General features: G+C 43.4%; 1 protein-coding gene across 3 annotated transcripts in view; it reads left to right on the top strand.

Annotated features, from left to right (window-relative positions):
• The first annotated feature begins 1552 nt into the window (after positions 1-1552).
• The window catches only part of LOC5509599 (polycystic kidney disease and receptor for egg jelly-related protein), a 68662-nt gene continuing 43249 nt past the window's right edge, over positions 1553-26965 (top strand). For all 3 annotated transcript variants that reach the window (XM_048720162.1, XM_048720164.1, XM_048720163.1), the window contains exons 1-17: positions 1553-1749; positions 2881-2899; positions 5007-5177; positions 7283-7403; positions 7947-8064; positions 9330-9486; positions 10817-10843; positions 11382-11611; positions 12232-12419; positions 12951-13192; positions 13944-14143; positions 14455-14587; positions 20961-21050; positions 21664-22031; positions 22737-23917; positions 24729-24933; positions 26058-26288. In XM_048720162.1, coding sequence (XP_048576119.1) covers positions 1699-1749; positions 2881-2899; positions 5007-5177; positions 7283-7403; positions 7947-8064; positions 9330-9486; positions 10817-10843; positions 11382-11611; positions 12232-12419; positions 12951-13192; positions 13944-14143; positions 14455-14587; positions 20961-21050; positions 21664-22031; positions 22737-23917; positions 24729-24933; positions 26058-26288 — 3732 coding nt within the window. In that variant the 5' untranslated portion in view covers positions 1553-1698. The remainder of the gene's footprint in view (positions 1750-2880; positions 2900-5006; positions 5178-7282; positions 7404-7946; positions 8065-9329; positions 9487-10816; positions 10844-11381; positions 11612-12231; positions 12420-12950; positions 13193-13943; positions 14144-14454; positions 14588-20960; positions 21051-21663; positions 22032-22736; positions 23918-24728; positions 24934-26057; positions 26289-26965) is intronic.

The raw sequence follows: 26965 nt of genomic DNA on the forward strand, positions 1-26965 counted from the left end.
TGGAAAATTCAGACCACGCTATTTTTAGCTGCACCAGGTTATTTTTAGAATTTTACAATTTGGATTTAACGAAAAGAGACGGCGACTTTCTTTTTTTGTGTGATTTTGACGCTCCTTGCACAAGCAGTAGAATGTTCCAGGTCTTTGAAATATCTCCGTATTTAAAAATTTGAATTTTGATACAGTAAAGACTGGAACTATCCTGCATGCCATATCAAGAAAATTGAGCCAAAAACTGTCGTTTTTGCCAAACGCGGTCACTTCCATATAAGAAAACTAATATATTCCTTATTTGGAAAGCGTACCCCAGGGCTTCGTAAACTTTATGACTTGTAACCAGAAGAGAAAAACAGTTACTTTTTACCCCCGGCTTCGTAAACTTTATGACTTGTAACCAGAAGAGAAAAACAGTTACTGTGACCATCTTTACTTAGTTGAGAAGGTCCTCTTGAAAAGAAACTAAGTTTCCTCGGTACCAGACCCCCAAAGATTATTCTCCCCTCCCCTCCCCCCCCCCCCCCCCCCCCCCCCCCCCCCAGAAAAAAAAGCCTGGGCCAGTAGGGCAGTAGGGGCTCTTATAATAAAATTTGAAAAAATCCAAAAATCCTGGGCCAGTAGGGGTTCTTATAATAAAATTTGAAAAAATCCAAAAATCTGAGAAATCTTCCAAGTGATAGGGAGGGTCAAGGGCCAACTGGTAAAAAAATAATTGAAATTGAAAAGAAATTGCTGGTCTACATCTATTTTGCATGCACCGGACTTTAGCGCCATCTGGCAAATTTCAATGGAATGCGATAACTCTCCGCACCTTCCCTTCTAACCAGTTTTTTCTCTAATTTTTTAAAATGTACAAGATCCTTAAACCACTCTGTTATCACAAAGGCGTAAAACATACAATTAAAACCCCGTGTTGATTTCTTTCCAGCACTTATGTATTACTGCTTGATCCTTGGCTGATGTAAGCTTTGTCTTCTTTGATAGTTTTACGAGGGTTTGTATTTTTAAAAGAATATTGTGCTAACGTTGAGTTTCGAGAAAGTTGTGAATCGGATTTAAGTAAGAACACGATATATTTAATGTATTTTTTTATTAATGTTTATGTTTTGGTATAATGTCAGGACTCTACATGAGTTATGAGTTGTTTCGAGAGAAATCGATTTGAATGTTTACCACATAGTTATAGTAGCCATGGCCACTAAATGATTTTACGTATTTGCTTGCTAAGAAAGGTTAAGTCAGGTAAAAATAGTTAAAAATTACGACATCGGAGGAGTGTTTGGAACATAGCACTTTTAAATATTTTCTTTTATCAATATAGCCATCAAACTTAACCAAATCTGGTTAGTTCCCCGCACTTTTGATTGAAGTCTAAAAACAATTTTGATTCGAATTTAAATATAGAGTAATAACTAACAATAACTAACTTATTAATTATTAACGGTTTTCATACCCAATCCAATAGGAATCAAGACTGAATAAAGCATGTGTTGAACTAAGCTGAACCCCTAACAAAAGAATTTTGTGACTTAACGAGCGATCGAGCGCCAATCTTTATACCACATATTGGTATGTCCCTAATTCCCCCCGACAGGTGTTACTCTACAGAAAAAAACTCCTGAAATTCACTTACGGCTCACGGTTACCGCTATATTAACGTTTACTCACATCCCATATAACAAATATGACTTAGTGGCTGCAATGGAATTGAAGATATTGAGTTTGAGCTTTTGGATTTTCATTGCACATTCGGTAAGTAAGTTGGGATACTTTTTTTTGTTAAAATTAAGACAAAATCATTTTTTACTTAAAAGCGGTAGACAACACGAATATTTCGTTAACTGGATCTCCGCAACACATATTTCACACCTTAAAAAAACCTTTGTATACGTCTGCCTTATTCAAAGTATCAGTATGTTTGGTGAATGTTATAGTTTACAGGCATAGAACTTGCGCTTTAAATTGCGGGGCCAATTGAACTGCGTTTTATATTTTAAGTCTTCAAAAATGGGAATTACATTAATATTAGCCTGTACCTGAGCTCTGACGGAAAGTAAACGAATATTTGAACTGTGACAGAAGAAAAAAGCACACGAATATTTGAACTGTGATAGAAAAAAAAACGATTAAAAGACTCGTTGAAAGACTCTTCGTTAAAGGTTTTATTATTCCTTTTAATTTTATCCAAAGTGTCATTGAAGTTGTATGCATTTACGTTTATAAAATTTACCGGCTAATTAAAATATCGCTTTCCTTTTTTCAGTGTTCAAAGACGATAGTCGATTTTATCGTTTTATATTTCATACACATCATTTAAAGTTTAAAACTGCTTAGAAACAGCGCTTAGTAGTTGTTGGCGAAAATTGAAAACAAGTCCAGAGTAAAGGAGTTTTGCTGTGTAGAACCATGTGGGCTAGGTGCTAGTAATGCATAGTCTGGACACTAGTGACATAACGACATAACAACATATTCGCGCGCACTCTTTTAAGGCCGACATAACGACATGGACATAATGACATTAAAAAAAAACATGTTTATTCTCTTATGTCGTTATGTTCATGTCGTTATGTTGGGCTTATGCTAAAATGCCGAACCATTCACACTTGAACATATGAACACAATGGTGTACGCGCCTATGTCATTATGTCGTTATGTCACTAGTGTGCACCAGGCATAATACTTCGCCAATTTTGTCTCTTCTCTGTAGGTCATTCTAACGAAGGGTACCAGCCTCGTTGGCTTATGTTGATGCTGTTCAAAAAGAGCTTTGATTCAAAACAGTCTTTTTTGTCCTGTTAGGTTCTGGCATTTATTGGCTCAAAATAGTGCTCCTCATTCATGAATCAGCCGTTGATTAAAATGTTGTTTTGTTTTGTTTTTCAGAACGGACAGGGCTTGTCATGTAAGTAAACACGCTAAATAAATATTCAGATTCCAGTGCCGTATCAGACCTCCAAATATTGGTCGGCGCACTTTTTCGAATTTTCGAAGATGTATCATAAAATCTTCCGCAGTAGCGGATCTAGGGGGGAGGGTTTAGGGGGTTTAACATCCCTCCTCCCCTTTGGTCTGCCAGAAAGCCATATGAAACAAAAAGAAATACCTCTTCCTCCCTTTGTCGCTGAGCCAAACCCCCCTTTAGCAAATAGCAACTCCCCTTTCCAAACAAAATAGTATACATCCGTACATGAATTTAATTGCAATTTCAGCAAAATTTTGTAGTCAGAGAGGGTTAAAAATGTATCTAGGACATTATTTCTACGATAGCGAACGTGTTAGAGAAGTTTACAATGCGAACATCTGCGTCCCCTCAGCAATTTACCTTAGGAGATTTCACGTCCAGGTCCGTTGCCAGGGGGGGTTCGGACGAAACCCCCACCCGGCTTGAAGGTCAGCTCAGAGCAAACAAAAACATATATAACGTTTGGCTGTATATACAGTGCACATCAATATGTCTTTAAAATCTTATGATATTTTTTTTTATTATCGCTATATGTTACTGCCTAATGTAATAAGGCGAGGAGAAGGGTATACCGGAAATTTGGTCCGCTCAAATGGAAAAACGAACCACCCCGCTTAAAATCCTGGCTACGGGCCTGACGTCGTAGTTTGGTGGAAAACGATTTTATCAGACAGAACGCATATTCACCTGCTTTTATTGAATCTTAAATCAAATTCCAAAGGCTGAAAACATACTATTGATGAGCAATAAAAACAGATTTACACAAAAGATCAATAACCACTATATGATTTTCAGTCGCACAAAGTGATTCTTCATCTTTTTTTCTTTTCAGTGAAAAAAATATTTTGCTGTTATCTGAGCCTCGGCATGACATCTAGCATGTTCTTAGAATTTGGCGAAATCGTTAGACTGAATGTTCTTCCAAAAAAGTTTCTTATAAAAAAAGAAGAACTCATGTTATTAGTTTCTTCTCGATTTGCTATTATGATACCCCGATTATGCAACACGGAGAAGTTGACTTTCCGATTACCAAACATCCTTACTCCCTCTGTGAGCATATATAGTCTCTGAGTATTCTTTCCTAGAAAAAGTGTTTTCCGTAGGACGCATATTGCTGAAAAAATCCTATATAATGGAGAGAAAGCTGTTGATTTTGTAATTTTTAAAGGTATTGTTTTCATCGGTGTTATATTGTTTCACTATGACAATAAATGTTTGCGGAGTACTCGTCTATAGGCGATTAGAAAAACAATGAAATCGATTTGAGAATTTTGATGCATCTTAAATCCGTGGCGAAAACCAGCAATTCTTCTTTACTGGCTAAGCTTCTTATGAAATAGCATAAATAATAGGTAATTCTTGTATTCCATATTAATCAGAGAAAAACAAAAAAAGTCGAAATAACAATGCCGGGTTTTGCCATACTCAAAGCCTATAGGCAACACCAAACTAACTCTGTAAGAAACAACCTAAAAAATGTGCCCAACGATTACATAAATAGTATTCTATGAACATCCCAAAGAAATATTCAAACAAACCTCCCAAATAGCCTCGATTTTCTCCATACTTCGGACACCTGTTATAACATACTGTGCGTAAGGCAAAGTAGTTCTAGACAGAACTAGAAACCTGGTTGTTATCTTTATTATTGTATTTCTTTTCTGTTCTTTTCATTTTAATCAGCGTGTGCGTGCTTCTTAATAAAGGGACATTTGCATATTGGAGAAAATATGAAAATATGTAAGATAGTGGTTTACAAATGAAATTTGTGTCATAAAGGAACTAATTTGTCGTGACAAAAAAAAAAAAAGAAACACAGAAAACCCAAAACAACTGACCCGATCTATACAATTTCAATGCTGGAGTTAACGTACCGCGTATATTGCATTTTTCGCTCTGAATGTGATATGGACAGACTAAACTATTGTATTTTTTTGATGCATCAATGATCATTAGATTGGATGATTGTTTTGGTTTTCCGAGCTTCGCGAGATGATGCTGTAATCAAGTTTCAGCACCTTTTTAACATGTGATATTTATGTGCCAGTTAAAGCCCCACCATGCGCCGATACCGGGGTGTATCTAAGCGTGATGACGTCATTGACAGATGGTCCGTTACACGAGTACCAGGCCCCACGGAGTTGCGCGTATTTCCGCCATACGCCTGGTATTGCTGGAGGCTATCAACACATAAACGTCTCCGCCATGGCTTGTAAAGGTTATTATTGTTGTTATATATTGTTGTTACAAAGGACAGAATAATTGATGCCTGACTTTTGAAACTGTAGCACGTACTGTTTATGGCGAAATCAAACAAATTTGTTATTGTATTTTATAAAATTAACCTTCCCACACAATTTTTTTTAAATGGTGATTTGCATTTTCGTGTCTAAAAATCGCCTGAAAAATTGCGCGCAGTCGTGCCAAAAAATGTTGCATTTTTTAGCTGTATTTTATTTGGAAACAAAAGCAATGGCTACAATTTCGGTAGCTGTTTGCACTGTCTGCTAAAAACTTAAAGACACCGAGCAGCTCCTACAGAGAAGTGGATCACACAGAGTTCTTGACATGCAGATGTGATACCTTGAAGGCTTGCAACAGGCCATTGACAGCCATCAGTGCACCACTAAAAATTTCTAATTCGCCGACGATGAGTGTCCAATTTTTAGTTCCACACATTCTTCATATGGGATCGTCTGGATAGAGCATGTCGCTATCAAAACTGTTCCAAGAAGCATCCCACCCCCACCCTGGGGGGAGAGGAGTTCTCCGATTGATCTGTTTTGAGCCGTGATACATGCAAATGTCAAGTCCTGGAGAGCCCCCGGTCGGACTGCAGACAAACGTGGCCATGCAACTTCAAGGAGGCTCAAAAAGCTGTATCAGAAGCCCTCGGGGAACTCAGAGTCAACAGCAAGGCCTTCGATTGCTGGTTCGCAGCACAAGGGACTGGCAGCCATCTTGGAAGGCGCTAGCAAAACGAAGGCATCGCCAAGAAAGTTCAAAAGGGCCGTGAAAATGAGGAATCTGACATTTTCCTTTGGACATCAAAGCTTTAAGAAATTCATTATCTTATGTATTCTACTGTTTGAAGTAAAGACAAGACCAAATACGCGCTAAAGTGTGGTTGATTTAGCTGTTATTTTACACGTCAGTCAACAGTGTCAAAGAAAAGAAATTCGTCGAAGCACGTGATTTTTAGCGCCGTTTACGTCACGCGACACTCAATATTTAGAATTGCTGTAAGTATCGAGCGAGGGACTCTAGTTTTCTATGTGTAAAAAGGATGGCAGTAGCGGATCTAGGGGGAGAGTTTAGGGGGTTTAACCCCCTTTTTGGGCTACCAGAAAGCCATAAGTAACAAAAAATTACCCCCTCCCCCTTTGTCACTGAGCCAACCCCCCCCCCCCTTTAGCGAAAACCTAGATCCGCCCCTGGATGGTGAATTCAAATAAAACACTTTGTTCTGTAATATATTGTATTGCTTTTTTGTAAGCCTATAAAAGTCATACATCAATTATTCTGTCCAGTATACTATGTGGAATTACTTAGAATGTCGACACAACTGTGTTCGCCATTGGCCTTACATCCTCTTATCTTTTTTTACTTATTTCATTAAAATGTAAAATCAAGCTTCTTCTGCTGTTGGAATATTTTTATATGCTCATTTTATTTTTGATGGTGTCGATATAGTTTTTGCTTCAACCTTATGTTGCTACCGTCTCTGTAGCGTTGTTCTGCTGTTCTTGCTAAGTTTTTATCCTTGTGTTATTGGTCGCTATTGCGGGTTTTATTATTGCTGTTGCTTTTTTTGCCAAAATGTTGTTGTTTTCGTGTCTCTGTCTTTTCTGTTACTTTTTGGTTTTGTTGTTGTTTCTGTTATGCTGCTGCTGTTGTTGTTGTTGCTGCCAATTTTGTAAGAGGTGATGTCCGTTTACTAAGTCTTTCCACCACATGCTTTTTATATCTTGATGATTTATATTCTTTGCTTCCAACTTGGGCTTTCGTGTGATACACGTTAATTTCAAACAGCGTTTTGCGTGCAGCGTTTAATACCCGGGCTACCTGTGTTAGGAGTATATTATAGGATGTTCTTTCGTTGTTAAGCAGATGATCGAGACATGTAATAAACAGCTGTGTTTACAAATGATATACTGCGTTCTAAATAATTGAATCTTTTTGTAAACCACAAAGCATCGACAATCTTTCTGAGGAGAGGTGCCATAAATGTGCCAAATTATAATAGGGTTGGAGTTCAAGAAATTCATTAAAATATATAAACGTTTTGACCATTGACAAGTTCTATGTTTGGTGTGGTGCCAGATGGAGTTGCCCAGGCCGGATGCAGCAACCTCTTATCTTCGGCAACAGAGATGTCAAACTACAGCGTGGAGATCAGAAAAGCACGTGAAGATTCACTCTACTTGGCGATAGATCTCAAAGAGTAAGTATGGGCTCACCACCATTAAACGGGGGCGGATCTAGGCCAAGTCGACCCCACTCCCCCTATTTTAAGATATTTGGCTCAAAAATATTAACAAGAAAATATAAGGAAATCCAAGGAAAGAACAACCCCCCTTTCCTTAAGCCCTTGCTTCGGCCCCACCTTTTTTTGGATCTCCAGGATACGCCCCTGATTAACATCTAAGCATGGCTACAGCCTCTGCCAGCCGCCATTTTGTCATCATAACAAAATACCAAGTGCGAAAAAGCATCCATTTCCATCGGCTTATTAAAGGAAGCCAATGCGATATTTTGTTTGGATTTGCTAAATAAAGTATAAAACTTTGTTTTTAGATGTTTTTTTTTTTTTTGCAAAAATGCACCTTATGTGCCTCCCAATGTTAAATGAAAACAATAACAAATGTATGGCTGACAACGGCACTATAGGTTGCTTGGTAATGTTGCAACTTTTGAACATTTCGGTAAAACAAGATTATCCTTGGTATAACTGAGTAAAATTCTCGTTAATTTTTATGCATTCTAGGGCAAAGCATATTGTCATGATAGTGCTTTCACAGAGGAATAAATCCTCGTCTCTATCGCTGGAGTTCTCTTACAATGGCGTCAACTGGCTTCAAATGCAGGAACAAGGCTCCTTTAAGGTAATGTGAATATCATAGTTACTCCCTCACGCCTTTCTTAGATAACGTGAATATCGTAGTTACCCCCAAACGCCTTTCTTAGATAACGTGAATATCGTAGTTACTCCCAAACGCCTTTCTTAGATAACGTGAATATCGTAGTTACTCTCTCACGCCTTTTTTAGATAACGTTAACATCACAGTCACTTCCTCACGCCTTTCTTAGATAACGTGATAATATCGTAGTCACTTCCTCACGCCTTTCTTAGATAACGTGATAATATCGTAGTCACTTCCTCACGCCTTTCTTAGATAACGTGATAATATCGTAGTCACTTCCTCACGCCTTTCTTAGATAACGTGATAATATCGTAGTCACTTCCTCACGCCTTTCTTAGATAACGTGAATATCATAGTTACTCCCTTATGCCTTTCTCGAATAGGAGCTTGAAAAAGTCGACGTCTATATATGACTAGAATATGACTTAAATATTTAAGAGTTTCTTATATATGCAGTATTCAACTTTGTGTTTAGTGCCAGGTGTTAAGCTTCCCAAAATGACGTTTTTTTTGTTTTTTTTTCCTCTTGCAAATTATGATAATTCTCCACCTTATGGCGTTTTTGAAATTTAAAATATATGCGCCAATTTTTTAAATAAGGTTAATACGATTCCCAATATAAAGACATTTCATTTTTCATTTCATTTTTATATAAGCTATCTTGATATGAATAAACGGCGCAAACGTAGCCACTAGACGCCTCTATCTCGAATAGACGCGGCAAATATTTGTTAATACTTAAACACTAAGAAATTTATAGACGTTGGTCTCAAATAGACGCGGCAAATATTATAGTTAAATATTAATAAGCATCGCCATAAGTAAGTCAAGAACTAAATTAAGCCCACGCATGTTTTTGTTACAGATTGTTCCAGTTTTGATGATTGAAGCACATTCAAATTCCACTTTTATTGCCCCAAAATCTAAAATTCGAGAAAATAAAGTGACCTGGTTTTTTTTATCAAGAAATCAAAAAATACATTCAACGCTTGTTACAAGGTAAACCTCGCTTTCATGCAAAACAAGAACAATCGCTTAGAAAAGTGGAAAGGAAACGCCCCGCCCCCACCCCCCCCCCCCCCCCCCCCCCTGCGCCGCCCCTAATACTCTAGCTAGAGCTGGTGATCATTGCAAAGTTCTCTTCGCGAGAAAGCTCTTTGCGACTGGTAATACCCGGCATGCTCTCGTGTCTCTACGTACCTAATGGTGGCATTTTGACGTCACAGGAAATCATCTTGAGCTCATCGAGTCCATATTACATTACAACACGGTTATTCCACGCGAGGCATGTCCGAGTCGAGTTCGATAAGACCGCTGACCGCTGCAATGGGCCTTATGCTGACCCTTACTTCACAGTCAGCGTGTATTATAACAGCAACCCAGGTAACGCAATCACACGTGAAGCAGCAACAAGTAACGCAATCAAACGTGACACAGCCACAAGTAACGCAATCACACGTGAAGCAGCCACAAGTAACGCAATCAAACGTGACACAGCCACAAGTAACGCAATCACACGCGAAGCAGCCACAAGTAACGCAGTCAAACGTAACACAGCCACAAGTAACGCAATCAAACGTGACACAGCCACAAGTAACACAATCACACGTGAAGCAGCCACAAGTAACGCAATCAAACGTGACACAGTCACAAGTAACGCAATCACATGTGAAGCAGCCACAAGTAACGCAATCAAACGTAACACAGCCACAAGTAACGCAATCACATGTGAAGCAGCCACAAGTAACGCAATCAAACGTGACACAGCCACAAGTAACACAATCACACGTGAAGCAGCCACAAGTAACGCAATCAAACGTGACACAGCCACAAGTAACACAATCACACGTGAAGCAGCCACAAGTAACGCAATCAAACGTGACACAGTCACAAGTAACGCAATCACACGTAATGCAGCCACAAGTAACGCAATCACACGTAATGCACAAACAAGGAAACTTACTTCACAGTCAGCGTGTATTATTACAGCAACCCAGGTAACGCAATCACACGTGAAGCAGCCACAAGTAACGCAATCAAACGTGACACAGCCACAAGCCACAAGTAACGCAATCACACGTGAAGCAGCCACAAGTAACGCAGTCAAACGTGACACAGCCACAAGTAACGCAATCACACGTAATGTAGCCACAAGTAACGCAATCACACGTAATGCACAAACAAGGAAACGCAATTACACGTGACAGATCTACAAATAACGCAATCACACGTGACGCAAGAAAACCAGTGACACGCAATCACGTATAACGCAATCTATTACGCCACAAAAGTCGAGCTGCGCACCTGATGCCTTTAATATTTTATTGCAAGAGACATAATCAACTTCAAAAGCCGAAACATCGCGTATGGTACACGGATTGCTGGTTCTGTTATTTGAAATTGACGCATACACTTATTTCGTATTCGGAGAATCCATGTGTTGTAACCCGCAATGCTTCACGGGTATCAAATAGACAAATAAATAAGCGTAAATAGAAACTAAAATTTAGCTTTATCATTATTTTTATGTACCTGTAAACAATCACATGGTTTTCAGAGACAAGGATCGAACCATTTTTACTTCACCTATGAACCATTGTGCGTCACGACACATGCGTCACGACACATGCGTCACGACACATTGATTCCTGAGTGCAACCCTGATTAAATAGATTTGTCTAAGAGCATCGCATTTCTGTTTTTTATCCACCAGATGCTGCTCTAACAGCACCCTTGCAAAGTAAGTAGCGAAATTTCACATTAGCTTGTCAACCTGGCGGACGTCACCACGTGACTCGATCCATAATCCACGTGACACGACCCCTAAACCACGTGACACGACCCCTGAACCACCCGATTCCCGCCCCGGTGTGATGTGATTTTGTTCCTGATGCATTTGTAACTCACGTGATTCAATCACTTACCCACGTGATCCAATACCTAATCCACGTGATTCCATACCTTATCCACGTGATTTGATCACGTTCCCAGGTAATTTGATCACTTGCACACCTGATTTGATCACTAGCCCACGTGATTCTATTCCTTACCTACAAGATTCGGTACCTTACTCACGTAATGCGTTTGTGACTCACGAAATTTAGTCCCTTTCACACGTGCTTCAATATCTAATCAACGTGATTCTTTCACTATCTCACGTGATTTTATTCCTAATTCCCATTATTCGATTCCCAACCCATGTGATTCGTTTATAACCCACAAGATACAATCCCTAGCCCACGTGACTCGATCCCCAACCCACGTGATTTGTTAACCAGAGTCTTGGACTGGGTACGAAGGCTGCCGTACTCTTCCATCGACCGCGGTATATTCTGGACTCGGCATGCACGAGGGAATGGAGACATGCACGTGCGCTGGCCGATGTTCCCAATTGGGGTACAGCCACGCCTTTGTCGAGGGTACGACAAGGTGTTACTGTTCAGACACGGTCCCGTCTGCTATTGGTCCCGACGTGAATTGCAACCTCCCGACCAGCACGACCCAGCAGGTGAGAGAGGGGGTAAAGAGAAGAGGGGGTAAGGTGAGGGAAGGGGTAAGGTGAGAGAGGGGGTAAGGTGAAGAGGGGATAAGGTAAAGAGGGGGTAAGGTGAGAGAGGGGGTAAGGTGAAGAGGGGGTAAGGTGAGACAGGGGGTAAGGTGAGACAGGGGGTAAGGTGAAGAGGGGTAAGGTGAGACAGGGGGTAAGGTGAGAGAGGGGGTAAGGTGAAGAGGGGGTAAAGTGAAGAGGGGGTAAGGTGAGAGAGGGGGTAAGGTGAAGAGGGGGTAAGGTGAGAGAGGGGGTAAGGTGAGAGAGGGGGTAAGGTGAAGAGGGGGTAAGGTGAGAGAGGGTGTTAGGTGAATTGGCTACTCAATCATTCAATTTGAAACACGTCTCAAATTCAAACCTATTTTTTTAAACCATATAACATTTTGCATTGTAACCAATCTCTATATTCTCTTGCTTTCTGAGTTAAGGCAGAATTGTCTAAGGTTTTGTCGTTCTTTAAAAAGGTCTTTTAAATATACTTTTGCCTTTTTTGTTCAAACTAAAAAGGCTTATCTTTGGGGGTTTCTTGGTCCCGGCGCTATTCTACAATATTCTCACGATCGTGCTATAAATGTTTGCAGTATGCGACAACCCTAGAGCTGACGTCAGACGTTCTGACGTCACTGGCCGCCCCAGAGACCGGAACCCTTTTGTCACAACTTAGAATCTCCCTCTCCTCCACTGCTGACGTCACATGCAAGTCAACACTGGCTGTCTTATTTGGGGACGGCGTGGCTACTCAGTATTGCGGTTCGTCGGTTACACACAGGTAGCATGAACCTCACGGTAATGAATGGAACCAAGGTTTAGGGGTGTACTCGAGGGTACCCCCGGCTGGCAAAAAGGGGGATATTTTTATTCCAGGATCGTAAAATACTATCCTGTTTCTATATGATACCACCACTTATTCCTTTTGTATTGATTACCCGTCCACGCTTGAAAATCAGATTTATTAACGATACTGTATTGAAAGCATCACGTGCTTCCTCAGATGGAAATGATACTTTCAAGCATTCATCACCAGTTTTCTTCCGGGGGGCCGACAGAAAGAGACAAAAGAATCTTTTAAAATCCACGCTATATATCAGGCCATCCGCTCTTAATTATCAATCACATCCTCAAAGAAAACTTCCAATAGACCCACTGCTTTTACAATTTGGAAATGTTTTTATGCGTTTCCGTTAAAAATAATTGGAGATTGTTACGTTATCGACCGGAAGTAAACTGGCAATGCCGCTTAAACGTGCTTGTCAATATTGTGCGAACACACAAAATGACGACGTGAACTTTTCCTTATTAGGTACCAGTGGGTTGGAAACTTCTCCGTTTGGGCCGAAGGGCGCAGCGCGCGCGGTACCTCCGTGTATTACAATGGAACGAACCAGATCACCCCTCTTCCTTTCCACGTGGAACTCGTCTGTCCGGCGGCTGCCCTTCTCACAGACAACGTCACCTGTTATGTGCAGGTCACGGGAGGGGAGGGTGTGGCCTTCGTCGTGGGGTGGGGAGACGGAGCAACGGAACCGGAAACAACATCACCTTGTAAGTGGGACTGCTGTAACTGTCTTTAAGTTTTATCGTAGAAAAATTGTCTCAAAGCTTAGTTGAAACGTTCTCTGTACATCATTTCTCATTTTAGTTATTTAAAGCCTAACTTTTTCTTGCATGAAACCTCTTGTCTCTCTACTTTAACCGTAGCAACCCCTTTTTTCGATCCCTTGTTCCGTATCTTTCCAGATCTCTTTCTTCTGGGCATTTCATGGAAATGGCTCTCACTCTTTAATAACTTTTCTATCATTTCCTTAATCCATTCCTCATTATACGTATTTCTTACATTCAAATCATGGGACTTGGTCTCACTATCTTATAACATTTTAATCATTCCCCCGTTCCATTCCTCATATTTCTTGCAGTCGGATCGTGGGGTGGCGCTTTGCCTCTTATCACTTTTCCATCATTCCCTTGTTCCATTCCTCATATTTCTTTCAGTCGGATCGTGGGGTGGCCCTTAGCCTCTTATCACTTTGCCATCATTCCCCTATTCCATTTCTCATATTTCTTTCAGTCGGATCGTGTGGTGGCCCTTAGCCTCTTATCACTTTGCCATCATTCCCCTATTCCATTCCTCATATTTCTTTCAGTCGGATCGTGGGGTGGCCCTTAGCCTTATATCACTTTTCCATCGTTCCCCTCTTCCATTCCTCATATTTCTTTCAGTCGGATCGTGGGGTGGCCCTTAGCCTTATATCACTTTTCCATCGTTTTCCTATTCCATTCCTCATATTTCTTTCAGTCGGATCGTGGAGTGCAGTTGGTATGGAGCTGACCCTGCCCCCCTTCGACGTCGGTTTCCATGACAACTGCCCGTTGTCAAACTACACACAGTTCGGTGACACAGGTGCTGTGATGGTGGGGGATCAGGTCGCGGTGGATTATGGGTATTTAAGTGCTGTTGACGTGTGCTTGTCAAAGCCAGGAGATCTTCACATACAGGTGTGTTCTCACCTCTTTCATTCGCCTGTTCATTTGATGTATTGATATAGGAATTCTCCCCATTATACGGTTATATTATCATTATTGAGAATTTCAAAACAGCTCGCATTTATTAGTTCTCCTTGATTACTTATGCCACGAAGAACAGAAAAGTCTAATTTATTAGTTGCATCTTTTTCTCCACAAACTATCAACATTATAATATAGTTATTTGCTCAAACAAACATTTGGTTCTAAAAGGCTTGGAAAATTGAAATGGATGGGAAATTTAAACTAGCATCATCCATGATACTTTAAATTGATTCCTACAGATTCTACGACCTCTCTCTGAAATGAGGAGAACTGCGTCGAGTAACCCCGTGCTGGGGTGTGGAGGGGAGGTACTCGTCGTCGATAAGGGGGAATGCAACTCCACCAAGCTTTATGAAACCAGCAGCTTGAGTGGTAAGTTCCACAACAGACGTAGATATAAACAGTGCGATGGCGATGGTAAAATCAAAGGAATTTGTGTGTGTGTGGGGGGGGGGGGGGGGGGGGGAGTTGGGAAGCACAGCCACGTCCCTTCTGGTCATTTTATATATTTGTTGAAAATTTTGTGGAGGGGGGCACATTATTATTCCAGTAACTAAATATGTCTGTGAAAACAGGTCGTAGCAGGCCCCGAAATATATATATATATTTTTTTTTGGGGGGGGGGGGGGGCACAATACAGAAATATTAAGAAAATATTGGGGGAGGGATAGCCACGCCCCTACTGGTTATTCCCTTATCATTTATTTAAATATTGAGAGAGCACATGCCCCAGTGCCCCACCCCCTGCTATTATATTTTGGATACAAATAAAAATATTGTTGTAGTTTAGATAATAAAATGTGTGATGATAATGAATGTCGTGTTGATATTGGCTTCCCCTATGTCCACACCATGCAAATTTGGCTAATGTCCGGCATTAACAGCTAAATGTCCGGCATAAACAGCTAAATGTCCGGCACAAACTGCTAAATGTCTGGCATAAACAGCTAAATGTCCGGCATTAACAGCTAATTGTCAACTTTAGAAGCACACTAGCATACACACATTGGCACCAGTCGGGCCAAGACGGGACGCTAGCACAGTCTATTACCCGTGCAGTTCGGCAACCATGGACAGCTGTTTCGTCCTTATTAGGACTCGTCAGCATGGCATAGCCGGTTTGCCTCAGTTAAACTTCATCGGCAAAAAAACTGCAGGGCGACTTCGACTCGAGCGAAGTGCTTTAAACCACAGCTTAGATCCATGTGGGATCTAGAGCTGCGACCGGGCTAGCGTGATGCCAATTGTGCGGATCACGCATGCGACCTTTGCTAGTCTAAAACTCCGTCGGATAGCCAAACTATCCTTGCGAGTATGTATACATAAATGTGAACTTTAGAAGCACACTAGCATACACACATTGGCACCAGTCGGGCCAAGACGGGACGCTAGCACAGTCTATTACCCGTGCAGTTCGGCAACCATGGACAGCTGTTTCGTCCTTATTAGGACTCGTCAGCATGGCATAGCCGGTTTGCCTCAGTTAAACTTCATCGGCAAAAAAACTGCAGGGCGACTTCGACTCGAGCGAAGTGCTTTAAACCACAGCTTAGATCCATGTGGGATCTAGAGCTGCGACCGGGCTAGCGTGATGCCAATTGTGCGGATCACGCATGCGACCTTTGCTAGTCTAAAACTCCGTCGGATAGCCAAACTATCCTTGCGAGTATGTATACATAAATGTATACATAAATAATATATAATAATAAATGTATACATAAATGTCCGACGGAGTTTTAGACTAGCAAAGGTCGCATGCGTGATCCGCACAATTGGCATCACGCTAGCCCGGTCGCAGCTCTAGATCCCACATGGATCTAAGCTGTGGTTTAAAGCACTTCGCTCGAGTCGAAGTCGCCCTGCAGTTTTTTTGCCGATGAAGTTTAACTGAGGCAAACCGGCTATGCCATGCTGACGAGTCCTAATAAGGACGAAACAGCTGTCCATGGTTGCCGAACTGCACGGGTAATAGACTGTGCCAGCGTCCCGTCTTGGCCCGACTGGTGCCAATGTGTGTATGCTAGTGTGCTTCTAAAGTTCACATTTATGTATACATACTCGCAAGGATAGTTTGGCTATCCGACGGAGTTTTAGACTAGCAAAGGTCGCATGCGTGATCCGCACAATTGGCATCACGCTAGCCCGGTCGCAGCTCTAGATCCCACATGGATCTAAGCTGTGGTTTAAAGCACTTCGCTCGAGTCGAAGTCGCCCTGCAGTTTTTTTGCCGATGAAGTTTAACTGAGGCAAACCGGCTATGCCATGCTGACGAGTCCTAATAAGGACGAAACAGCTGTCCATGGTTGCCGAACTGCACGGGTAATAGACTGTGCTAGCGTCCCGTCTTGGCCCGACTGGTGCCAATGTGTGTATGCTAGTGTGGGATCCCTAGTGTGCTTCTAAAGTTCACATTTATGTATACATACTCGCAAGGATAGTTTGGCTATCCGACGGAGTTTTAGACTAGCAAAGGTCGCATGCGTGATCCGCACAATTGGCATCACGCTAGCCCGGTCGCAGCTCTAGATCCCACATGGATCTAAGCTGTGGTTTAAAGCACTTCGCTCGAGTCGAAGTCGCCCTGCAGTTTTTTTGCCGATGAAGTTTAACTGAGGCAAACCGGCTATGCCATGCTGACGAGTCCTAATAAGGACGAAACAGCTGTCCATGGTTGCCGAACTGCACGGGTAATAGACTGTGCTAGCGTCCCGTCTTGGCCCGACTGGTGCCAATGTGTGTATGCTAGTGTGCTTCTAAAGTTCACATTTATGTATACATACTCGCAAGGATAGTTTGGCTATCCGACGGAGTTTTAGACTAGCAAAGGTCGCATGCGTGATCCGCACAATTGGCATCACGCTAGCCCGGTCGCAGCTCTAGATCCCACATGGATCTAAGCTGTGGTTTAAAGCACTTCGCTCGAGTCGAAGTCGCCCTGCAGTTTTTTTGCCGATGAAGTTTAACTGAGGCAAACCGGCTATGCCATGCTGACGAGTCCTAATAAGGACGAAACAGCTGTCCATGGTTGCCGAACTGCACGGGTAATAGACTGTGCTAGCGTCCCGTCTTGGCCCGACTGGTGCCAATGTGTGTATGCTAGTGTGCTTCTAAAGTTCACATTTATGTATACATACTCGCAAGGATAGTTTGGCTATCCGACGGAGTTTTAGACTAGCAAAGGTCGCATGCGTGATCCGCACAATTGGCATCACGCTAGCCCGGTCGCAGCTCTAGATCCCACATGGATCTAAGCTGTGGTTTAAAGCACTTCGCTCGAGTCGAAGTCGCCCTGCAGTTTTTTTGCCGATGAAGTTTAACTGAGGCAAACCGGCTATGCCATGCTGACGAGTCCTAATAAGGACGAAACAGCTGTCCATGGTTGCCGAACTGCACGGGTAATAGACTGTGCTAGCGTCCCGTCTTGGCCCGACTGGTGCCAATGTGTGTATGCTAGTGTGCTTCTAAAGTTCACATTTATGTATACATACTCGCAAGGATAGTTTGGCTATCCGACGGAGTTTTAGACTAGCAAAGGTCGCATGCGTGATCCGCACAATTGGCATCACGCTAGCCCGGTCGCAGCTCTAGATCCCACATGGATCTAAGCTGTGGTTTAAAGCACTTCGCTCGAGTCGAAGTCGCCCTGCAGTTTTTTTGCCGATGAAGTTTAACTGAGGCAAACCGGCTATGCCATGCTGACGAGTCCTAATAAGGACGAAACAGCTGTCCATGGTTGCCGAACTGCACGGGTAATAGACTGTGCTAGCGTCCCGTCTTGGCCCGACTGGTGCCAATGTGTGTATGCTAGTGTGCTTCTAAAGTTCACATTTATGTATACATACTCGCAAGGATAGTTTGGCTATCCGACGGAGTTTTAGACTAGCAAAGGTCGCATGCGTGATCCGCACAATTGGCATCACGCTAGCCCGGTCGCAGCTCTAGATCCCACATGGATCTAAGCTGTGGTTTAAAGCACTTCGCTCGAGTCGAAGTCGCCCTGCAGTTTTTTTGCCGATGAAGTTTAACTGAGGCAAACCGGCTATGCCATGCTGACGAGTCCTAATAAGGACGAAACAGCTGTCCATGGTTGCCGAACTGCACGGGTAATAGACTGTGCTAGCGTCCCGTCTTGGCCCGACTGGTGCCAATGTGTGTATGCTAGTGTGCTTCTAAAGTTCACATTTATGTATACATACTCGCAAGGATAGTTTGGCTATCCGACGGAGTTTTAGACTAGCAAAGGTCGCATGCGTGATCCGCACAATTGGCATCACGCTAGCCCGGTCGCAGCTCTAGATCCCACATGGATCTAAGCTGTGGTTTAAAGCACTTCGCTCGAGTCGAAGTCGCCCTGCAGTTTTTTTGCCGATGAAGTTTAACTGAGGCAAACCGGCTATGCCATGCTGACGAGTCCTAATAAGGACGAAACAGCTGTCCATGGTTGCCGAACTGCACGGGTAATAGACTGTGCTAGCGTCCCGTCTTGGCCCGACTGGTGCCAATGTGTGTATGCTAGTGTGCTTCTAAAGTTCACATTTATGTATACATACTCGCAAGGATAGTTTGGCTATCCGACGGAGTTTTAGACTAGCAAAGGTCGCATGCGTGATCCGCACAATTGGCATCACGCTAGCCCGGTCGCAGCTCTAGATCCCACATGGATCTAAGCTGTGGTTTAAAGCACTTCGCTCGAGTCGAAGTCGCCCTGCAGTTTTTTTGCCGATGAAGTTTAACTGAGGCAAACCGGCTATGCCATGCTGACGAGTCCTAATAAGGACGAAACAGCTGTCCATGGTTGCCGAACTGCACGGGTAATAGACTGTGCTAGCGTCCCGTCTTGGCCCGACTGGTGCCAATGTGTGTATGCTAGTGTGCTTCTAAAGTTCACATTTATGTATACATACTCGCAAGGATAGTTTGGCTATCCGACGGAGTTTTAGACTAGCAAAGGTCGCATGCGTGATCCGCACAATTGGCATCACGCTAGCCCGGTCGCAGCTCTAGATCCCACATGGATCTAAGCTGTGGTTTAAAGCACTTCGCTCGAGTCGAAGTCGCCCTGCAGTTTTTTTGCCGATGAAGTTTAACTGAGGCAAACCGGCTATGCCATGCTGACGAGTCCTAATAAGGACGAAACAGCTGTCCATGGTTGCCGAACTGCACGGGTAATAGACTGTGCTAGCGTCCCGTCTTGGCCCGACTGGTGCCAATGTGTGTATGCTAGTGTGCTTCTAAAGTTCACATTTATGTATACATACTCGCAAGGATAGTTTGGCTATCCGACGGAGTTTTAGACTAGCAAAGGTCGCATGCGTGATCCGCACAATTGGCATCACGCTAGCCCGGTCGCAGCTCTAGATCCCACATGGATCTAAGCTGTGGTTTAAAGCACTTCGCTCGAGTCGAAGTCGCCCTGCAGTTTTTTTGCCGATGAAGTTTAACTGAGGCAAACCGGCTATGCCATGCTGACGAGTCCTAATAAGGACGAAACAGCTGTCCATGGTTGCCGAACTGCACGGGTAATAGACTGTGCTAGCGTCCCGTCTTGGCCCGACTGGTGCCAATGTGTGTATGCTAGTGTGCTTCTAAAGTTCACATTTATGTATACATACTCGCAAGGATAGTTTGGCTATCCGACGGAGTTTTAGACTAGCAAAGGTCGCATGCGTGATCCGCACAATTGGCATCACGCTAGCCCGGTCGCAGCTCTAGATCCCACATGGATCTAAGCTGTGGTTTAAAGCACTTCGCTCGAGTCGAAGTCGCCCTGCAGTTTTTTTGCCGATGAAGTTTAACTGAGGCAAACCGGCTATGCCATGCTGACGAGTCCTAATAAGGACGAAACAGCTGTCCATGGTTGCCGAACTGCACGGGTAATAGACTGTGCTAGCGTCCCGTCTTGGCCCGACTGGTGCCAATGTGTGTATGCTAGTGTGCTTCTAAAGTTCACATTTATGTATACATACTCGCAAGGATAGTTTGGCTATCCGACGGAGTTTTAGACTAGCAAAGGTCGCATGCGTGATCCGCACAATTGGCATCACGCTAGCCCGGTCGCAGCTCTAGATCCCACATGGATCTAAGCTGTGGTTTAAAGCACTTCGCTCGAGTCGAAGTCGCCCTGCAGTTTTTTTGCCGATGAAGTTTAACTGAGGCAAACCGGCTATGCCATGCTGACGAGTCCTAATAAGGACGAAACAGCTGTCCATGGTTGCCGAACTGCACGGGTAATAGACTGTGCTAGCGTCCCGTCTTGGCCCGACTGGTGCCAATGTGTGTATGCTAGTGTGCTTCTAAAGTTCACATTTATGTATACATACTCGCAAGGATAGTTTGGCTATCCGACGGAGTTTTAGACTAGCAAAGGTCGCATGCGTGATCCGCACAATTGGCATCACGCTAGCCCGGTCGCAGCTCTAGATCCCACATGGATCTAAGCTGTGGTTTAAAGCACTTCGCTCGAGTCGAAGTCGCCCTGCAGTTTTTTTGCCGATGAAGTTTAACTGAGGCAAACCGGCTATGCCATGCTGACGAGTCCTAATAAGGACGAAACAGCTGTCCATGGTTGCCGAACTGCACGGGTAATAGACTGTGCTAGCGTCCCGTCTTGGCCCGACTGGTGCCAATGTGTGTATGCTAGTGTGCTTCTAAAGTTCACAGCTAATTGTCGATGCTTCAGCTGAAGCTTCAATAGAATTTTAATTAAATTAAAATTTGAATGATGTTGATTTAATGCTTCTTTCAGACTTGATTGTAGTGCAGAACTATGTTATCGCAAACTTGAGCGCAGGTTTTCATCAAATTGAAAACAAGACGACCATTCCTCTTCAAAAAGGTAAGGCACTATTCTGCACCTAGCACGAACTAAACTCCTAACATATCCTCAAATCATTATTAGCGTTAGCGAGATGGTTATATTGATCATCGTTATCAGCTACAACAAGACAACAAAATACGCAATCACCATCCACCATTACATAAAACATTAAGAAAATATTTGGGGGGGGGGCACAACCACACCCCTACTGGTCATTTCCTTATAATTTTTTAAAATATTTGGGGGGGCACAACCACACCCCTACTGGTCATTTCCTTATAATTTTTGAAAATATTTGGGGGCGGGCACAACCACACCCCTACTGGTCATTTCCTTATAATTTTTGAAAATATTTGGGGGGGGGCACAACCACACCCCTACTGGTCATTTCCTTATAATTTTTGAAAATATTTGGGGGGGGGCACAACCACACCCCTACTGGTCATTTCCTTATAATTTTTTAAAATATTTGGGGGGGGCCATGCCCCCTGCTACGGCCCTGCTACCATGCAGATTATCAATATTGTCTTGATAGAAATCATAGTCGAGAATTTAGTACAATCGTCGGTGGAACCACCACTATCATCCCTAAATATTGTTCTCTTTTGAAAACATCTCTCCGACGTCATAGGTGACTACTTTCTGATATATACCGGAGGGAAGAACGGATTAATCACTTCCAAACCATCACCGGGCAAGAAAGTGAACTTCTACTCAATAACGACGACCGCTGGCATCGAAACGTCGTTTACTGGTGTCCCAACGAGCCACGAGCAAACACTTGGTATCCAGTTCATCATAACAAACAGCTTTAGGTACGAGATGAAGCATATGTATGCGAGCCGAGGGAAATATGACGTCACTCTCACAAAAGGGACTGCGCCGCCTCTCTCTTCTACTGTGGAAGTGATCGAGCCAGTCAGAAATGCGAGCGTATACAAACCCCCTTGTGCTGCTGTGGGGATTCCTTTTGAGATGATGCTGAACGCAAGTGGACAAGTATGATAACGATAATGGTTGCGATGATAGTAGTGGTGGTAATGATGATTGTAATGATGATAATAGTTGTGATGGTGGTGGTGATGATGATTATAATGATGATAATAGTTGTGATGGTGGTGGTATGATGATTATAATGATGGTGATGATGATGATTATGGTGGTGGTGGTTGTGTGATGATGATGATAATGATTCATAGGATGATTGTGGTGGTGGTGGTGGTGGTGATTTTAATGATGATGATAGTGGTGGTGGTATGATGATTATATTTATGATGATAGTGGTGGTGGTATGATGATTATAATGATTATGATGGTGGTGGTGGTAATGATTATAATGATGATGATAGTGGTGGTGGTAATGATTATAATGATAATGATTGTGATGGTGGTATGATGATTATGATGATTATGATGATTATGATGATCTGATGATGGTGGTGGTGGTTATGATGCTGGTGGTGGTGGTGATTGTGATTATAATGATGATGAGGATCATAATGATGGTGTTGATATGATGGTTATAATGATGATGATGGTGTTGGTGGTGGTGATGATGATGGTGATGACAATGATGATGGTGATGATGATAATCATGACGACAATGATAATGGTGCTGGTGCTTTCGGTGAAAATGGTGATGATAAGGATCATATTATAATAACAATATGATTTATACTGACTTAACCTTGCATTTTTTAAAAGGATGTTCAAGTCCTTGTGGACTTCGGTGACGGCACCAACCTGTCAGTCCCACTTGGTCCGGTCACCCACAACTACACTCTTGCCGGCAACTACCTCATTTCAATCATCTTCAGTAACTCAATCAGTGGCATTCTAATCAACTGCCTTGACTTTGAGGTAGTTCACGAGATCAAGGGGCTGCAAATCGCCCCATGTGAGGAGGGGGTTCTCACGGGCACCTCCCATCCCTCTGGCATCTCCCTCCAATCCGGCAGTGGCATGAATGTGAGCATCTTCTGGGACACCGCAGATTTCGGTTTGCTGAACTTCACTACTACTAATACGACTGTTTCTGTGAGGGGCGATGTCTTGCTTATTGGAGCCAATCAAACATTTCCGAGCCCTGCCGTCCTAACTCTTACTGCCTTCGTCTCCAACGCTTATAATAACGTTACGAATTCTTGTCGCATATTTGTGGAGGAACAAATAAAAGCCTTCACCATACTGCCACTTGAGCAGTATTATCGCTCTGACAAACCTATTTATATTTTGGCGAAAGTGGATAACGGGACGGCCCCAGTTTATAATGGAACCTTGAGGGACGCCACACCATTACTGTTTAACTATACCGATAACAATATGGTTACTTCAAAAATCGAAGTCCCGGATATTATTGTTGGTAACAATAGCTTCAACATTTGCGTAAGCAACCATGTGACTCCTCCCCAGTGCCTCACGGGCAGTTTCATAGCATTACTTCCGGTCAGCGGCGTCGAAATAAAATCTAGGCCCGCGTTGTTCGTGGCCACAGACCAGAACCTCATGCTTCTGGCGTCGTATACTGCGGGGGATATGGTAGGGTGCACTTTCACCCTTGAGAACCACACCCTAGGGGCATATGACCCCCTTAACTATACTGCGACTACGGCTATTACAAAAGTAGGGACATACCGGATTTCTACTACCTGTAGTAACCCAGTCAGCAACGATACAGGCACAGGCCGTGTAACCGCCATGGTTCCGATCAGAGACATGACCTTGACCTGCGACTCCCCGCAGCCAATCAAGATGCCTGTTATATCCTGCACGCTAGAATCAGGCCTACTCCACCCGACACAACCGCAATGCATTGTTGATCCTGGGGATGGAACGGCTAAGCAATATTTCCCAAAATGCATCCTGCCGCTGTATTTCAATCACAGGTAGCGACAATGGAAATTTGGGAAAAGAAAGCAGTAAATAATTGTAGAAAAAGGATTTTATTAGACATTTAGGATCCTTAAAGTTATCTCAAATCAAAGAGCAATAAAGCCGATGTTTTATCATTTACTATTTCGAAATCTTTTACACTTTCTTTATGAACAAAGAGTACTTACTTACTTAGCCAATGCTTTGCTATATATTATTCTTATTTAAAATGACTATCAAAATAACAAATATTTTAAAGAGCCCTTGTCAGCCACACCTTTCTTATTGTTTTCATTATTGGAAGACACATAATGTACTAAAATCTCAAATAACCATCTAAAAACAAAGTTCAATACTTTATTTACAAAATCCAATCGAAAATATCGCATTGGCTTCCCCAAATCGGCAGATGGAAAAAGATGCTTTTTCGCACTTGGTGGCTGACACAAGCTGTTTAAAGCCGCATTATCACCAGTTTACTTCCGGTCGACCACGTAACAATATCCAATGATTTTTAACGGAAGATGCGAAAAATATTTCAAAATATCGAAAGCAGTGTGTTTATTGGAAGTTTCTTTGAAGATCTGAATGATAATTTAGAGCGGATGGCCTGTTTAATATCTTGGATTTTCTTGGATATTCTTTTGTCTTTTAACGGTTGAGGTTTCCGTCGGACCTCCGGAAGTGAACTGGTGACAATGCGGCTTTAAACATCAAAACTCTAGAACATCTTTGACAGCACTTTAGTGAATGTAACCCAGTTACTGTTTCAATGAACCAATTGAAATGGATGCTTTCGATGACTAATCAACACATTTTTGTCAGTTACTCAGCGATCGGTACAAGCAACCTTACAGTCATCGTGAAGAATAATGTGTCTGAGCTCGCAGGCAGTCATCTGTCAATCATCCTAGAGAAACCCTGTCATATGCCAAAATGCAACATCGCCAACGCCGGAGACACGCCTCTTAACGCTTCGCTACGACGAACACGAACGGCTGACGTACTTCAACTCGTTACAGACAACTTGGTAGGTTTGTCTTTACGTCTATATTTGATTGACAGATGCCTTTAGCGTCAGGTAACCATTGTGAATAACAGGCGCGTTAATGGGCGCGTTAACAGGCGCGTTAACAGGCGCGTTAACAGGCGCGTTAACAGGGGGGTGCAAGATTTACAACACCCCTTCCCCCCACCTTGAGGCCAAAACGTGGGTCTTTTCTTATTATAGAATCTTTAAATACTCTGCTTTTTCCATATGATGCCTATGGCTGCGCACCCCCCTGCCCCCCCCTCCCTTAGCCAATCCTGGGTACGTGCCTGGATAAAAAATCATTGTATTGTACTGTATTATATTGAGCTGTATTACATTATTATATTGATCCGGAAGGGAACACCAATATTTATCACCACCCTGCCCCCCCTTCTTCCGATGCATTTTGTGTCACCCCGCTAGTCCACAGCGGGGTGACAGTGAGTGGGGAAGGGTACATAGAGGCACGCCTGAGTGGGGAGGGGTACATAGAGGCACGCCTGAGTGGGGAGGGGTACATAGAGGCACGCCTGAGTGGGGAGGGGTACATTAAGGCATGCCTGAGTGGGGAGGGGTACATAGAGGCACGCCTGAGTGGGGAGGGGTACATTAAGGCACGCCTGAGTGGGGAGGGGTATATAGAGGCACGCCTGAGTGGGGAGGGGTACATTAAGGCACGCCTGAGTGGGGAGGGGTACATTAAGGCACGCCTGAGTGGGGAGGGGTACATTAAGGCACGCCTGAGTGGGGAGGGGTACATTAAGGCACGCCTGAGTGGGGAGGGGTACATAGAGGCACACCTGAGTGGGGTGGGGTACATAGAGGCACGTCTGAGTGGGGAGGGGTACATAGAGGCACGCCTGAGTGGGGAGGGGTACATAGAGGCACGCCTGAGTGGGGAGGGGTACATAGAGGCACGCCTGAGTGGGGTGGGGTACATAGAGGCACGCCTGAGTGGGGAGGGGTACATAGAGGCACGCCTGAGTGGGGAGGGGTACATAGAAGCACGCCTGAGTGGGGAGGGGTACATAGAGGCACGCCTGAGTGGGGAGGGGTACATTAAGGCACGCCTGAGAGCAGCAAGTACAAGCAATTAAGCAAATGATAACCATTTCTTTTAGGTGGAATGCAAAGCCTCAAGGGCAACTCTCTTCCAGTGGAGTGTGCGAAAATACACCGAACTTGCAGACCCTCTTTCACTTGTTAACATGTCTGAGTTGAACACGACACAAGCCAAATTAATTGTTCCACCCTTCAGTCTCACACCGGGTGTATACGAGGCCACATTCACCATCCGTATGGTACATCCTGTGACGGGAGAGGTCAAGTGTGTTAGCAAGAAGTACTTTGAGGTAAGTCGGATAGACGGAACAATCCATGTTTGGCATACATGAAAATTAGCTTTGTGAGATTGAGAATAGAATGAGAATAGACGAGGAAGTAGCTGGGCGTAGACAATGAAATACTCTGAGGTAGGCGTAAACGATGAAGTACTCCGAGGTAGGCGTAAACGATAAAGTACTCCGAGGTAGACGTAAACGATGAAGTAATCCGAGGTAGATGTAAACGATGAAGTACTTTGAGGTAGGCGTAGAAGATGAAGTACTTTGAGGTAGGCGTAAACGATTAAGTACTCCGAGGGTAGGCGTAGACGACGAAGTACTCCGAAGTTGGCGTAAACGATGAAGTACTCCGAAGGTAGGCGTGGACGACGAAGTACTCCGAAGTTGGCGTAAACAATGAATTACTCTGAGGTAGGCGTAAACGATGAAGTACTTTGAGGTAGGCGTAAACGATGAAGTACTCCGAGGTAGGCGTAAACGATAAAGTATTTTGAGGTAGGCGTAGAAGATGAAGTACTCCAAAGTAGGCGTAACGATGAAGTACTCCGAGGTAGGCGTTAACGATAAAGTACTTTAAGGTAGGCATAGAAGATAAAGTACTCTGAGGTAGGCGTAAACGATGAAGTACTTTGAGGTAGGCGTAAACGATGAAGTACTCCGAGGTAGGCGTAAACGATAAAGTACTT

Source organism: Nematostella vectensis, chromosome 12, assembly GCF_932526225.1.
Source record: "Nematostella vectensis chromosome 12, jaNemVect1.1, whole genome shotgun sequence".
Classification (NCBI taxonomy): Eukaryota; Metazoa; Cnidaria; class Anthozoa; order Actiniaria; family Edwardsiidae; genus Nematostella; species Nematostella vectensis.